General features: G+C 34.6%; 2 protein-coding genes across 3 annotated transcripts; both read right to left on the reverse strand.

The window, feature by feature from the left end:
- Positions 1-825: 825 nt before the first annotated feature.
- Positions 826-5,166, reverse strand: LOC132641972 (uncharacterized). 2 transcript variants are annotated; one of them, XM_060359150.1, is made up of 9 exons: positions 4,971-5,153; positions 3,759-3,871; positions 2,947-3,119; positions 2,148-2,241; positions 1,809-1,920; positions 1,628-1,716; positions 1,431-1,516; positions 1,272-1,336; positions 826-1,189 (listed from the first exon to the last, which is right to left on the reverse strand). In XM_060359150.1, exons 1-9 carry the CDS (start codon positions 5,011-5,013, stop codon positions 1,080-1,082), a joined length of 885 nt encoding a protein of 294 aa, XP_060215133.1. In that variant the 5' UTR covers positions 5,014-5,153; the 3' UTR covers positions 826-1,079. The 2 variants fall into 2 exon arrangements, with proteins under 2 accessions (XP_060215133.1, XP_060215141.1); XM_060359158.1 differs by lacking the exons at positions 2,947-3,119; positions 3,759-3,871 and having other exon boundaries at positions 4,971-5,166.
- A 6,144-nt stretch (positions 5,167-11,310) lies between these two features.
- On the reverse strand, positions 11,311-11,823 carry LOC132615735 (uncharacterized). The gene has a single exon (XM_060330346.1). The coding sequence runs from the start codon at positions 11,821-11,823 to the stop codon at positions 11,311-11,313; it is 513 nt and encodes a 170-aa protein (XP_060186329.1).
- Between the last annotated feature and the right edge of the window lie 2,896 nt (positions 11,824-14,719).

Consider the following 14,719-nt stretch of genomic DNA (forward strand, 5'->3'; position numbering starts at 1 on the left):
AAAAGGTTTCTAATGAATTTCTTTATGTTATTTGCAAATAGCAGATAATCAAGTGCGCTTGTTCACCCACAAGACACTATTTTTACTTGATTAGAGAAATAGGGGAAGAAAAAGGCATTATTAATTCATTCCCCCTAACTTATGTGCAATTAATTAACAAGCAACTAGGAGTAACAATGGTTCCACCTTTGATGAGCCTAGTAAGAAGAGCTGACCTTCTGTTTGCACATCATAGCAGAAACTACTTATCTACTCCATCCGACTAATTCCGGATTCGAATCCCGGGCAACCCACTATCATATCGAAATTCTAATTCTCTGTAGAGAAGTCCGTATTTTTCCAATCAACTTCATTAAAAATTTGAATGGCTAACACAACCAGAAAAGTCCATGTAAAACCATATAGTAGATCAGTTTGCCTTCATTGTTTGAAGAATCTAACATATATGGAATACAATTCGGGAAAAGACCTCAGGCACAACACATGACATTTAGTTACATCCTTTCATTTTTTTTTGATATAATTTATTTATTATTAGATAAAATCTGTATTTTTGGTTTTGTTTGGTTTCGGTTCAACTTTATTTTATTTAATATCCAAACGAAATGAAATATCATTGGTTTTAGAATTTCAAATTTACACGGAGTCGAATAAAGTACATACTGATTGAGTTGTTAGGTTCATTTTTTATTTTTCTCGAATACACTAATTGCACCAGCTCCTGAAACCAGATTACTTTGTACCTTTTTGATTTTCCAGGTAGCACACTGATAAATCTCTCAAGTCTCAAGATTTATTAGTCACAAGATTTTAGAAAAAAAAAACAATATAGGAATGTTTGACAAGGACAGGGTTCTCCTCTCCAACCAATAAATTGTAGTGGAGGCTGTACACAGATGCCAATTCCATAATGTGCTATATATACTAATCATAGATTGTAGCTAAATACACCAAAAATGATCTGTAGTTTTAGTATGAATATGAAAGCAGGGTAACACATGCTGCATCAGAAAATAAATGTGAAAATGGATGTTCTAATTACTCCAATTATTTCGAAGAGATGATAGATGTAGCAGCAATTACTCTGAAACTCCAAGGAACTGAGCAAAGCTCGGATATTTGGGCTCCCATCCTAGTTCAGCACGAGTCTTGGAGTTGTTTAACTTCTTCCCTAAAGGATCACTAGTTCCTGAAAGAAATTACACACAACCGCTGTCGCGTGACACTTTGAGCAAATACGAGTAATAAAGACTAAGGATATAATCAGTTACCTGTGAAACCCCCAAACTTCTTATCAAACTTTCCACTTTTATCGACTAAGTCCATCACTTCCTGCCTGCAATGAGAACAAGATAATACAATACGGGTCAGAAATTCAGAACATTTTAATTACTTCACCCAAAACACGGAGAGTATTTAAACGGAATGACCTGGATACAGGGTGGTTGTCACAGCCCAAAAAGATCCGACCACGAAGTCTCTTCTTTAAGATGGTAACTGACAATGAAGCTGCATCCTGTTTGAATAAACAGGCTAAAACATCAATATTGACGTAATTATACAAGCATGAAAGGGCAACAAAAGTGGAACCTCCAGACTAAACATGATGTAAAACATAATGTTTTACCTCATAATGAATAAGATTGAGGATGTGGTCGGGACGAATTTCACAGGTCCCTTTATGTAACCAGTATATATGTGCACCTCTATCTGCTTTGTGTTAATGTGTTAAGGTAGTTGCATAAACAACAAAGATTTAAAAGCTCCACAGAAAGGAATATGCCAACTGAAGCGCGTAAAGAAGGATATATAAAGGCCAGCCAATCTAACTACACAACCATCAAAGTCCTGCACTACTTTCTCTGCCTTGAGAAGTACATCAGTTCTAGGACTCCTCCCAATAGGAACTACAGGGCCATCCTATACATTGACACAGAAAAGATGTTTAGCTACAAAAAGGAATGCAGAAAAACACATGACTCATTCTTTTAAGTTATAAACTTCATGAATTAAAATGCATTAGTTCCTCTAAAAATGAAATTTAAGAACACTGTATCTTAATTTTAAATACTTAAAATCCCAGCTTGAGTTAATCAATCAAAAGAAGAAACTGTTACTTGAAAATTTCTTTTTATAAGATTTAATACCTCGCTTATTGCTCCATTGTCGAAGCAGTCATATGGTGCAGAGCTTGAAGTAAATAGGAAGGAACCTTCACCGTTCCAACTTAATGCAGCCTCCCTGTTCATTTCACATGCAAAAGATAACTTAATTACAGGTGGCATTCAGTTTTTACGTTAAACCAAATTACATGATCAATTTGATCAGCGTCACTTAAGCACGTCTGAAAACAGCAAAAAAGCTGACAAGCAATAAGAACATGAGGAATATATTTAGTTAATTCTCACTTTCTCAGTACCATCTTGATACTGTCTATTAATAAAAGACTATACCACTATCAATAAAAGAATATCAATGATTAGTCTCTGTTACAAGTCACTTCCCAACTTCCTTCTCAAAAAAAAAAAAAGTCACTTCCCAACTAAGCAGAAACAAACAGAAAAGCGAATCTAAGTTACTCATACTGATGATGAAATCTATGAGAAAAGAGATACTTATCACTCCATATAATAAAAACGGCATTATCCCTGAACTTTAGGACATGCAACACAACTTAATAACAACTAATCCTTAAACCGAACTAAAATAAAGTTTCCCTTTAACAAAAAACCAGAAACTCAAACACATTCTTGCTCATTAGTGAACCACAAATTACTAGGGTTTCTGCTCTCCATCATGAAACATCCCTAGAAACTATCCACCTTGTTATTGATTTTTACAAGAAAGACTTCGATATCAGCATGATTGATGAGCACCAGAAAAGATGAAAGTTGATATCAAATAATGCCATTATATATAGGGACTTGCACGAATTATTAACCTTACCTAATGTCACCAGTGTAATCTTCAGTCTGAGATGGAGGAGCACAGAATATAACATAAGGGAACTTGTAACTCAGCTTGGTTTGTTTGGAAGATGGATTAATTCCCATTTTAATCAGTTCATCGTGGTGATTGGTGGTCACTGTCTGCCCATATATCTGACAGCCTGGGTAATCCTGGCACATTAAAGGATCTCAACCCTTAGCTAATTCACAAAGCACACTCGATAAGCAACAGAGAATGAGAAATCCACCAGTCTGTTACACTTATAAGCCAGAGTCTTATACTCTACTTACATTTTCATTTCAGAAAGATAAACATTACGGGTGTGTTTGGTATGGAGGAAAACATTTTCTAGAAAATATTCTTCAATTTTCTCGTGTTTGGTTGTCAAAGTTTTTTGGAAAAACAACTTCTAGGAAAACAAGTTCCTTAAAAACGAGGAAAATGATTTCCCTAGTGGAACTAGGGAATAAAGTTTCATAAGTGACATTTCATTCTTACCCATCCTCCAACATACCCAATTCCACCCCAACCCCCCATTGCCCCCACCCCCACCACACCCGCACTACTACCCCTAGCCCCACCTCCATAGTATTTGCTTAGATTTTAGTTGAAGGCTTTTGAGACAATATATTTCTGTTTACTTACCAAACACCAGAAAATCACTCATTTTCCTTCATACCAAACACACCCTACATGCTTCCAAAATCAACCCAACTTAACAAACAAGAAGTGGTTGGCTATAGTCATGCTATTTTTGAACTGGTGTACAAAGATGAAGACTTATGTTCCTTCTTTTAAAAGAACAATACCTCTCTCCATTTTTTAGCCACTAAACGACCAAGAACACCAGGTCCAACAATCAGCAGGTCGTTCGCTCCAACGTTTCCCCTAGATGAAGCCTCCAATTCTTCACTCGGAGCATCTTCAATAACCAATAAATCAGACGACGAGAATGAAACAAGAGAAGACAAATTCAGAAAGAGATGCATATATCTTCGGAGTAAACCATGGAATATCTTCCTACACGTAACGTCATCAGCATTTGAATAACTCCTTAAAATTGGATACTAAGGACCCGTTTGGCCATGAGAATTATTCACTTTTTTCTGGATTTTTTTTCCACCTTATTTGAAAATCAGCGTTTGACCATGAAAATTCCAAATACAAATTAACACCTACAACCTTTATTTCACTTTTTTCACTTTCAGTACATTCAAACAAACAAATATTCTTTGCTGGCCAAACGCCTACTAAGATTACCAACTTATTTTGCCACAATCACATAAATTCCTCTCAACAGAAATAATTCAATATATACATATAACTTTCAGTATCCCATAAGACTTGACCTAATTAACGAGCATAACACCCTGTAAATATCTGGTCGACGCTCAATGGTGGTTATTAGCTGATAAAAGTGTTTTAAAACTCCCTTGGACGAGGCACTAGCAAAACGCCTTTTAACTATCTGATTGCTAAGAAACTACTCGAATATCCTAAGAAATTTAACAGCCTTAACGGTAGCAAATATAAGCGCGTAACTAAACAGAAGCTAGAAATTTCTGTATACATCAAAATAGCCCCCGTGACATCAGCAATATATAGATACTGTGCAAATGAACTCAATCACACTCGTTAACGAAAAGTAGAAGCAAAAGCTTGTCCTTTTCAATACTAATTCCGTCCCAATTTATCAGACACAATTTGACTAGGCACGGAATTTAAGAAAGAAAGTCAAAAACTTTTAAAATTTATGGTCCAAAACAAGTTTACATAGCTGTGTCGTGGCTATAAGTTATAAGTCAATCTCATTATGGATAAAACAAATTCTTTCTAAGTATAGAAATGTGACATTCATTTTGTATAGACTAAAAAAAAACGGTGTTACACAAGTGGGGACAGAAAGAGTAATAGTCAACGCTTGATCAGCTAATTTTTCGTTCCAAAGTGTAATTCATAACCAGAATTGCGTGGGGAGGTGATCATTACAGGTGATTCAGTGTGTGAGAGAGAGAGAGTACCAATGGTAGATGAAGGTTTGACTTGGAGAGAATTGGCGGACATTGTATGTGATGAAATTAGGGATTGACAGATAGGAAAGTGAAGTTTTGAAGAGCTTGGAAGGGAAGAAATTAGAGTGGTGGGAGACACCAATTGTGGTAGTTGCTGCAGTAGTTATGGTGCCCATTGGTTGGATAATCTATATCTATATAGTAGTATAAAGCAGGGCACTATACCCGTCACTACGCATTTCTCATTGATAAGAAAATAGATTTATCTATTTTTTTTAATTTTTGGAATTTTCTCCTTTTTCCCTTAAATTTTAAAACTCTTAAAATAACAACATGCCCATTAATTATTAAGCAGAAGAGTCGCAACTGTTCTTGTGTTACTGAAAATAAAAGCAATAAACACATCACTTCCCATCCATTGAATCAGTTCCTTTTTCCCACTAAGAGCATGTTTGGATGGGCTTATATCTATAAGATGTTTGCAGCTTATAAGTTAAAAATAAATAAATTAAAATAGTCTAACTTATTTTTTTTTGACTTATAAGCTGTTTTCAACTTATAAGCTGCTTTAGATTAGCTAAGTCAAATGAGCCTAATTATTTTTTTAAGCTTATTTTAAGCACAAAATAACTTTAAGCTGATCAGCCAAACACTAAAAAAAAATTGAAAACAGCTTATAAGTTGCTTATAAGCCAATCCAAACGGGCTCTAAAACCCATTTGATCTTCTTCCAATTGATGGGTTTCGCCGCCGGCAACCCATTCCCAACATTAGTGTCACCGGAAAAAAAATACAATGGAATGAAATGCGGACGACACTAATTTAGACCTCAACAAATTGGAGACCCTACAATTTCAAAAACTGATATTACTGTGATAAAATACCAATTCAGAAATGGTGTACTATCTATAAGGATCTATCACCTTCAAAATTTAGGAGTCAGTTCTCCAACCATGTCAGAGACACATGGTTTTCTTTTTCTTTCGTCATTCTATTTTACAGTTTCTTTTTTGGCTCCTTAGAAGAGTTTACTTTAAATAAAAAGGAATGACAAAGTTTGCAGGGAGAAAAATACAAAGAAAGAGTTGACAATGGAAGAAATTAATTTAGGAGCACTGAAAATGAATCTTTAATTAAAATCAGTTGGGAGACAAATAAGGAAGAATAGTATTGGATACAGATTTTTAGGAATCTCTCGAACAAGACTTGGATGTTGAAAAGTAAGACTTGTACAAGAAAGAAAAAAAAAATGTAAACAATTCACATCCTGTTATAAAATAAAACTAAGCACTAAAAATAAGTAAGTAGTATGACTCACGCACAGAGAGAGAAACGAAGAATACTTTATTTTACTAATTTTTGTTTTACAATCCATCAACAGAATGAATGAATATATATAGCCTCATTACTTGAGAATGATATATTACTACAATGATGGTCATATGGGCTCACATGACAACATCATCATGACTTTGTCATCATAACTTTGGTCATCCACTATCTCCCTCCACTATCTCCACTACATTGGACATCCACTATCATTTCTCCCTCCACTATCTTCACTACATGGACATTCACTATCATTTCATAACACTTCCCCTTGGATGTCCATTAATTAGATGACGTGTCTCGTTAAAACTTTATTAGGAAAAAAAAAAAACCCCGTGGGAAAAAGTCCTAGTGAAGGAAAAAGAGTATACATATCTAGTAATACGCTTTGAGAGCTGCCTCATTAAAAACCTTACCAAGAAAAATCCAATGGGACAAAACCTTAGTTAAGGGAAAAAGAGTACAACACGTATTTCACTCCCCCTGACGAAGACTAAAATTCAGATGTCGGAGTCTTCGCATTCCAATCTTGAATATCATCTTCTCAAGAGTTGAAGTTGGTAAAGATTTGGTGAATAAATCTGCAGAATTGTCACTTGAACGGATTTGTTGCACATCAATATCACCATTCTTTTGGAGATCATGTGTGAAGAATAACTTTGGTGAAATATGTTTCGTTCTATCTCCTTTTATGAAACCTCCTTTCAATTGGGCCATGCATGCTGCATTATTTTCATATAAGATTGTGGGTATTTTATCACATTTCAAACCACACTTTTCTCGAATGAGATGTATCATTGACCTTAGCCACACAACTTCACGGCTCGCTTCATGAATAACTATTATCTCAGCATGATTTGATGAGGTAGCCATAATAGACTGCTTTGTAGATCGCCAAGATATGGTAGCGCTCCCACAAATAAATACATAGCCTGTTTGAGATCTAGTTTTATGTGGGTCGGATAAATACCCTGCATCGGCATAACCAACAAGATCAGGACTGCAATTGCTAGAATAAAATAAGCCCAAATCGATAGTCCCCTTTAGATACCTCAATATGTGTTTAATTCCGTTCCAGTGTCTCCTTGTAGGAGCACAACTATGTCTCGCTAACACATTAACTGAAAATGCTATGTCAGGCCTTGTGGTATTGGCAAGATACATTAGTGCACCAATTGCACTAAGATATGATACTTCTGGACCAAGAATTTCCTCATTCTTTTCTTGAGGTCGGAACGGATCTTTATTCGCATCAAATGATCGAACAACCATCGGAGTACTTAATGGATGTGCTTCATCCATATAAAATCGTTTCAACACTTTCTCTGTATAGGCAGATTGATGGACAAAAATGCCATTTGTCAAATGTTCAATTTGCAAATCAAGGCATAATTTTGTCTTTCCAAGATCTTTCATCTCAAATTCCTTCTTTAAATAATCAATTGCCTTTTTGAGCTCTGCAGGAGTTCCAATAAGGTTTATGTCGTCAACATATACAGCAAATACAACAAACTCCGATATTACTTTCTTTATAAAAACACATGGGCAAATTGCATCATTTGTATAGCTTTCCTTTAACAAATATTCACTAAGGCGGTTATACCACATGCACCCGGATTGCTTCAAACCATACAATGATCTTTGTAATCTGATTGAATACATTTCCCGAGACTTTGAACTACATGCTTCATGCATCTTAAATCCTTCAGGGATTTTCATGTATATTTCATTTTCAAGTGATCCATATAGATAGGCTGTAACCACATCCATCAAATGCATCTCAAGTCTCTCATGGACAACGAAACTAATGAGATAACGTAATGTTATTGCATCCATAACAGGGGAATATGTCTCTTCATAATCAACACCAGGCTTTTGTGAAAATCCTTGTGCAACAAGGCGTGCCTTATATCTTTGTATCTCATTTTTCTCATTTCTTTTTCGCACAAAAACCCATTTATAACCAACAGGTTTAATGCCATTAGGTGTTTGGACTACATGTCCAAAAACTTCCCGTTTGGTAAGTGAGTTTAACTCTGATTGAATTGCCTCTTGCCACTTTGGCCAATCACGTCTTTCTTGGCATTCTTTAACAGATTGGGGTTCAAGATCCTCACTATCTTGCATAATTCTTGTTGCAACATTATAGGCAAAGACATAATCCACATTTATTTCCAATCTATTCAAATTAGTCCCAACATTAATTGGATTAATTGATATTTCCTCATTTTCTTGAGTCTCAGGCTCATTGATTTCGTCAAGAATATCACTATTGCTCAAATCTCGAATTTCTTTGTGAGGTTCATTCGTAGTGTCATCTTGACCATTTGTTTTTTTTTCTAGGATTTCGATCCTTAGAACCCAATGTTCTACCACGCTTCTGGCGTGCTTTGGACTCGTTTGCTATGACAATAGTAGACGGTCCTACAGGGACATCAATCCGAATCGGGACATTCTCTGCAGGCATATGTGATTTGGTAATCCTTTTCAAATCTGTATATACGTGTCTGGCATTTGGTTTGCTATTTTCTGTAAGTGAATAATCTTTTGAACCTCTTGCTCTCAAATAGAAGAACGTGGATCAAGATGAGACAATGATGAATTATTCCACAAAATTTTCCTTTTTATTTCATTATTCTCTCCCCCTAATTTTGGGAAAATTGTCTCATCAAATTGACAATCTGCAAATCGAGCAGTGAACAAATCTCCGGTTAATGGTTCAAGGTAGCGAATAATGGAGGGCGATTCAAACCCAACATATATTCCTAATCTTCTTTGGGGACCCATCTTGGTGCGATGTGGTGGTGCTACAGGCACATATACGGCACATCCAAAAATTCTTAGATGGGATATATTAGGTTCTTGACCCAAAACCAATTGCAACGGAGAAAATTTATGATAGTTTGTCGGTCTGAGACGAACGAGTGTTGCTGCATGCAAAATAGCGTGACCCTAGACAGTCGTGGGCAACCTCGTTTTCATGAGTAATGGTCTTGCAATCAACTGCAAACGTTTAATTAATGACTCTGCAAGACCATTTTGAGTGTGAACATGAGCTACAGGATGTTCAACTCTTATCCCAATTGATAAACAATAATCATTAAATGTTTGGGATGAAAAATCTGCAGCATTATCAAGGCGAATAGACTTTATCGGATTATCAGGAAATTGTGCCCGTAATCGAATTATTTGTGCCAATAATTTCACAAACGCCAGGTTGCGATTTGCGAGATGACAGTAGGCACACATGAGACCATCTAGAAGAAGCATCTATTAGGACCATAAAATATCTAAATGACCCACTCGGGGGGTGAATTGGTCCACAAATATCCCCATGTATACGTTCCAAAAATTCAGGGGATTCAAACTCAACCTTTGTAGGTGATGGCCTAATAATTAACTTGCCTTGATAACAAAAAGGGCAAGAAAATTCATTGTTTAAAAGAATCTTCAGGTTCTTTAATGGATGCCCATTTGAATTTTCTATAATTCGTCTCATCATTATAGATCCAGGGTGTCCCAATCGATCATGCCAAAGTACACGTATTGGATTCCATAAACTTCTGGTTTACGACAGAATGTGCCTCAATTACTCCAATTTTTGTCCAATATAAGCTAGAAGACAAAGCACGAAACTTTTCTATAACAACTTTCTGGCCAGAGACATCCTTGGTGATACCAATATATTCAAGATTCATCTCATCCATTGTTTTAATATGGTATCCATTTTGACGGATATCTTTAAAACTTAATAAGTTCCTTCTGGACTTAGGAGAGAACATGGCATCCTTTATAATGAGTTTTGTTCCCTTAGGCAAAATTATGACGGCTCTTCCGGAGCCTTCAATCAAATTAGTACTACCAGAAATGGTATTAACATTTGCCTTACCCATAAGTAAATGAGAAAAATATTTCTTGTCCTTGAAGATCGTGTGTGTGGTAGCAGAATCAATCAAACATATGTCTTCATAATTGGATTTTAATCCAAACTTACTTTGAGAGTTATCCATATCTTCGAATGAAATGACACAAACAAAGCAAAATAAATACTAAGTATTAGAAATTCCAGTAAACTAAATACAAACCAAAGTTGTACAAACAAATGAAACTACATACCAATACAACGTTTCAATATAATAATCCAAGCCAATATATCATTTAGGATATTTACTTAACTTATTAGGTCAACAGACTAATTTAATAACACATTTCTGTGGATAACCAAAAATTTCTTATACCGAAACAAGGACTCAAAATTAAAAATTATGATTAACAGAGTTGCTATAAACAATCGCTATAAATAGTACTGTACCCATAATTTCCTTTTCTTTAGTTAGGAAAAATAAGCATTTACGAGGTGTAAAGCAAGTACATAAAATAAAAAAATAAATTTTTTTTACACATGCTATTCCTTAATCACGTGAGAATCAATCGTAAAGCAATATGCAGAGACGGGAATAACAAATATTAAATTCTTCTACTATCAAAAATAATCTGTTCGCATTTAGCCTCTTTTCTCTCACTCTCTCTTGACATCATTTGTAAAGCTTTCTGCATATTGCTTTGCTAATCAATTATACTTGCCTTGGATCTCTTTCAATGTAAACTAAATTCCTATTGACATCATATCACAATTGCGGCAAATATTGTGGTGTAAAGAAGTACCAATATGCGGTGAAAAACATGATTGACTTTTAATCCAACCCAATCACTTTGTAACCACTTCTCTATTCTTCCGTTTCCATATATATCAAGTAAAAAAAATGGAAATTAAATAGTTATATGTATATAATAGAACTCAATGCAGTTGCAGTTATAATGTTTAACCAAATTGGTTATAGAATTTGCACCTTCATTAATGATTTACTCACGACAAATCAGATTAAAATTTTATTAATAACTAACTATAACAAACTGACTAAATCTAGACTAATTACAAATAGTACTCATGTAAACAGCTACTGTCACATGGTCTTTTATTCATCAACTACTACGACTAGTAAAGATTAAAATAAACAACTCAATCATCTCTAACCACAGAACCATGACCAATCAAGTGATTTATCTTTCCTTCAGGGTGCTCAAAGAAATCTGCTACATCCAAGTGTGTGATGTCAATTTGATTTTCAGAGATAAAATTAGCTTCGAGATTTTTCTCTTTTCTTTTAATTGATGCCTGATAAAGCTCAACCAAGTGCTTTGCTGTACGACAGCGTCGACAGGTACGTGACCAGTGTCCACTTCCACCACATCGATAGCATTTGTTTTCTAAGCCACGTGCTTCTGGCACTTCATGCCTATCATCCTTCTTTTTCCCCTTTTGGTGGTGATTTTTCTTTGAAGAGTGATTAACACCAAGAAAATAATTTCTTCTTTGACCATTATAACGACCACGACTATTATCACGACCACGACTATTATCATGACCACGACCGGGGCCACGACCTTTTCCACGCCTGGAGTAGTGGGCATACACCTCATTCACTTCGGGGAGTGGTGCAGCGCCAGTAGGTCGATTCTCGTGATTTTTCATCAGCAAATCATTATTTTGTTCAGCCACAAGAAGATGAGCAATCAAATCACAATACTTTGTGAAACCTTTCTCTCGATATTGCTGCTGCAGGAGCACATTCGAGGCATGAAAAGTGGAGAACGTCTTTTCCAGCTTATCATAATCACTAATCTTTTCTCCACATAGTGTCAATATAGAAGTAATTCTGAATATCTCAGAGTTATACTTCATAACTGATTTGAAATCTTGTAGCCTTAGATTGATCCATTCATGTCGTGCTTTTGGGAGGAAGACCATCTTCAGGTGGTCATACCTTTCTTTCAAGTTTTTCCATAAAACGAGTGGATTCTTAATAGTAAGATATTCAATTTTCAGGTACTCATCAAGATGATGATGCAAGAATATCATAGCCTTAGCATTTTCTTGGTTGGATGCTTTATTATTTTCTTTAATGGTGTCTCCAAAACCCATAGCATCAAGATGGATTTCAGCATCTAGCACCCATGATAGGTAGTTCTTGCCCGAAATATCAAGGGCAACGAACTCGAGTTTTGTAAGGTTAGCCATAAAATAGAGAGAATAAAAATATTACCTTAACCTTCAAAAATTCCTTGAGAAGGTAGAGTCTCGTGCTGATAACGTGTTATAAAATAAAACTAAGCACTAAAAATAAGTAAGTAGTATGACTCACACACAGAGAGAGAAACGAAGAATATTTTGTTTTACTAATTTTTGTTCTACAATCCATCAACAGAATGAATGGATATATATAGCCTCATTACTTGAGAATGATATATTACTACAATGATGGTCATATGAGCTCACATGGCAACATCTTTGGTCATCCACTATCTCCCTCTACTATCTCCACTTTATGGACATCCACTATCATTTCTTCCTCCACTATCTCCACTACATGGACATCCAATATCATTTCATAACACATCCGTTGTTAACGTCTTTTGGTTACTTCCTTCCCTGTTTCTACAGTAATTTTTCCTTTACAATTATAAAATTAATTGAAGATCTTAAAAAACATAATTCAAATGTACATTCTGTTTCAAATCCAAAGAAAGCACATACATCACAAAAATAGTTGAGATATTGTGTGACTTTCTTAGTTTTTATCTTTAAGAAAAATTAGATTTTAGGCAAGATGTTAGATTCTAGAGTCCCGTATAAAATTATGGGAAAGAGGCTGAGATAAATCACTTTATGGAGTATAGAGCATCATACAAGCTGATAGTGTTTTTTCCCCAACAAATTGTATGTAGTTTGTTGGGGAAAAGATATGACACAGTGTGGTTTCTCCATTCTCATTTTTGGACACGTTAAAATATGAGAGCTATAAAATCACAAAATTATAACTTATTTAGGGAAAAAGTAAATATGTGTTTAATTATATTGGAGAATATTATAGTGAAGAAGTATACTCACTTACACTTTAAATGGAAAACTTTAGAGCATTGATTGTACGAGGAATTAAAATACGTATAATATTTAGAAAACTACGTGGGAGTTTTTAAAACTTCTATAAAAGATTGAAATAAATGGAAAAACGTTTTTAATTTTTTAACAAAACAAAAGAAACTGCCGATATTATATTTACAACTAGAGGTCTCGTAATTTTTGCTAAAGGAACTTGACTATATCAAAATTAGGGTGTTCACGGTTTGGTTAAAAAACGATCCAAATTGAAAACTGAACCAAACCGATATTTATTTGGGTTGGATTTGGTTTGGTTTTAAATACCGATAATATTTGGTTTGATTTTGGTTTTACTAAAAGCAAACCAAAGAATAAACCAAACCGAAGAAAAAACCAAACTGAACCGACAAATTTTTGTACATAGTATTTATAATTAGATATATAGAATATATTAAGTTTTATAAATGGTTTTATATAATTTGTAACTTTTAAACAAAAATTTATTTATCTCTAATAGGCTAATGAACTTTATACCTTAAACTCATTTTTAAAAAGAAATCCATAAATTGATCAAACTCATTTATTCAAAGAAACAACTATGAGATTTACCTAAATTTATTTTTGTATTTTTTATAAACTTTATTCACTTAATTAAAACTTATAAATCCTAACACATTTTCTCCATAATCCAAGAAAACTATAGCTACCACAATAAAACAATAATAACGAACTATAAGTTGGAAAAGGATAGAAAATTCTCTCCTAATTGTAGTACAAAGACATGAAAGAGAGAAATACTGTTAATTTTCTTAAAAACCGAAAACCGACTATAACCAAGCCAATGGATATATCTTACGTTTGGGTTTGGTTTTAATAGTTTTAAAAATCAATTAGCTAGATTGGTTTAATTTTGATTTTAACCCAAAACCGACCCATGAACACCCCTAATCAAAACCTTACAATTGTGACAAGAATGGGTCACAAAATATAGGTTTATTTATCATCGATTTTTTTTTTTTTCATTTGTGGTATTTGCATTAGAAACACATGGCCATTTCATAATTTAATGAGATTTTGATAACCGCGCAAAGCGCGGATCAATTTTCTAGTAATAATAATAACAATGAAGGGAGTGGAGTGGATGCTGGCCTCTACTCAAACGGGAAATAAACTATTTTTACTGGGCCGCTTTTAGTTGGGCCTCGCTGGATAGACCCATTTGGAATAGGGTCATTTGCACGATTGATCTTCAAAGGCACTAGTCTTTAATTTTTGGCCCTCAAATTGGTGGTCTTTAATTTTGGCCCTTCGCTTAAAATCTCTTGGTTTCGGGTTTGAACCCTCGCTCATTCAAAAATTAAAAAGAAAATCGCAAGATAAAGTTTGGATTCGTAAAACTTTACCTTCCTTCAGGCATGATGCAAAACTCTGCCTTAGGACATTTTTATTTTTTTATTTACTTAGTTGAAATTTTATAAATCTCTGCCTT

Source organism: Lycium barbarum, chromosome 1 (assembly GCF_019175385.1).
Source record: "Lycium barbarum isolate Lr01 chromosome 1, ASM1917538v2, whole genome shotgun sequence".
Lineage (NCBI taxonomy): Eukaryota > Viridiplantae > Streptophyta > Magnoliopsida > Solanales > Solanaceae > Lycium > Lycium barbarum.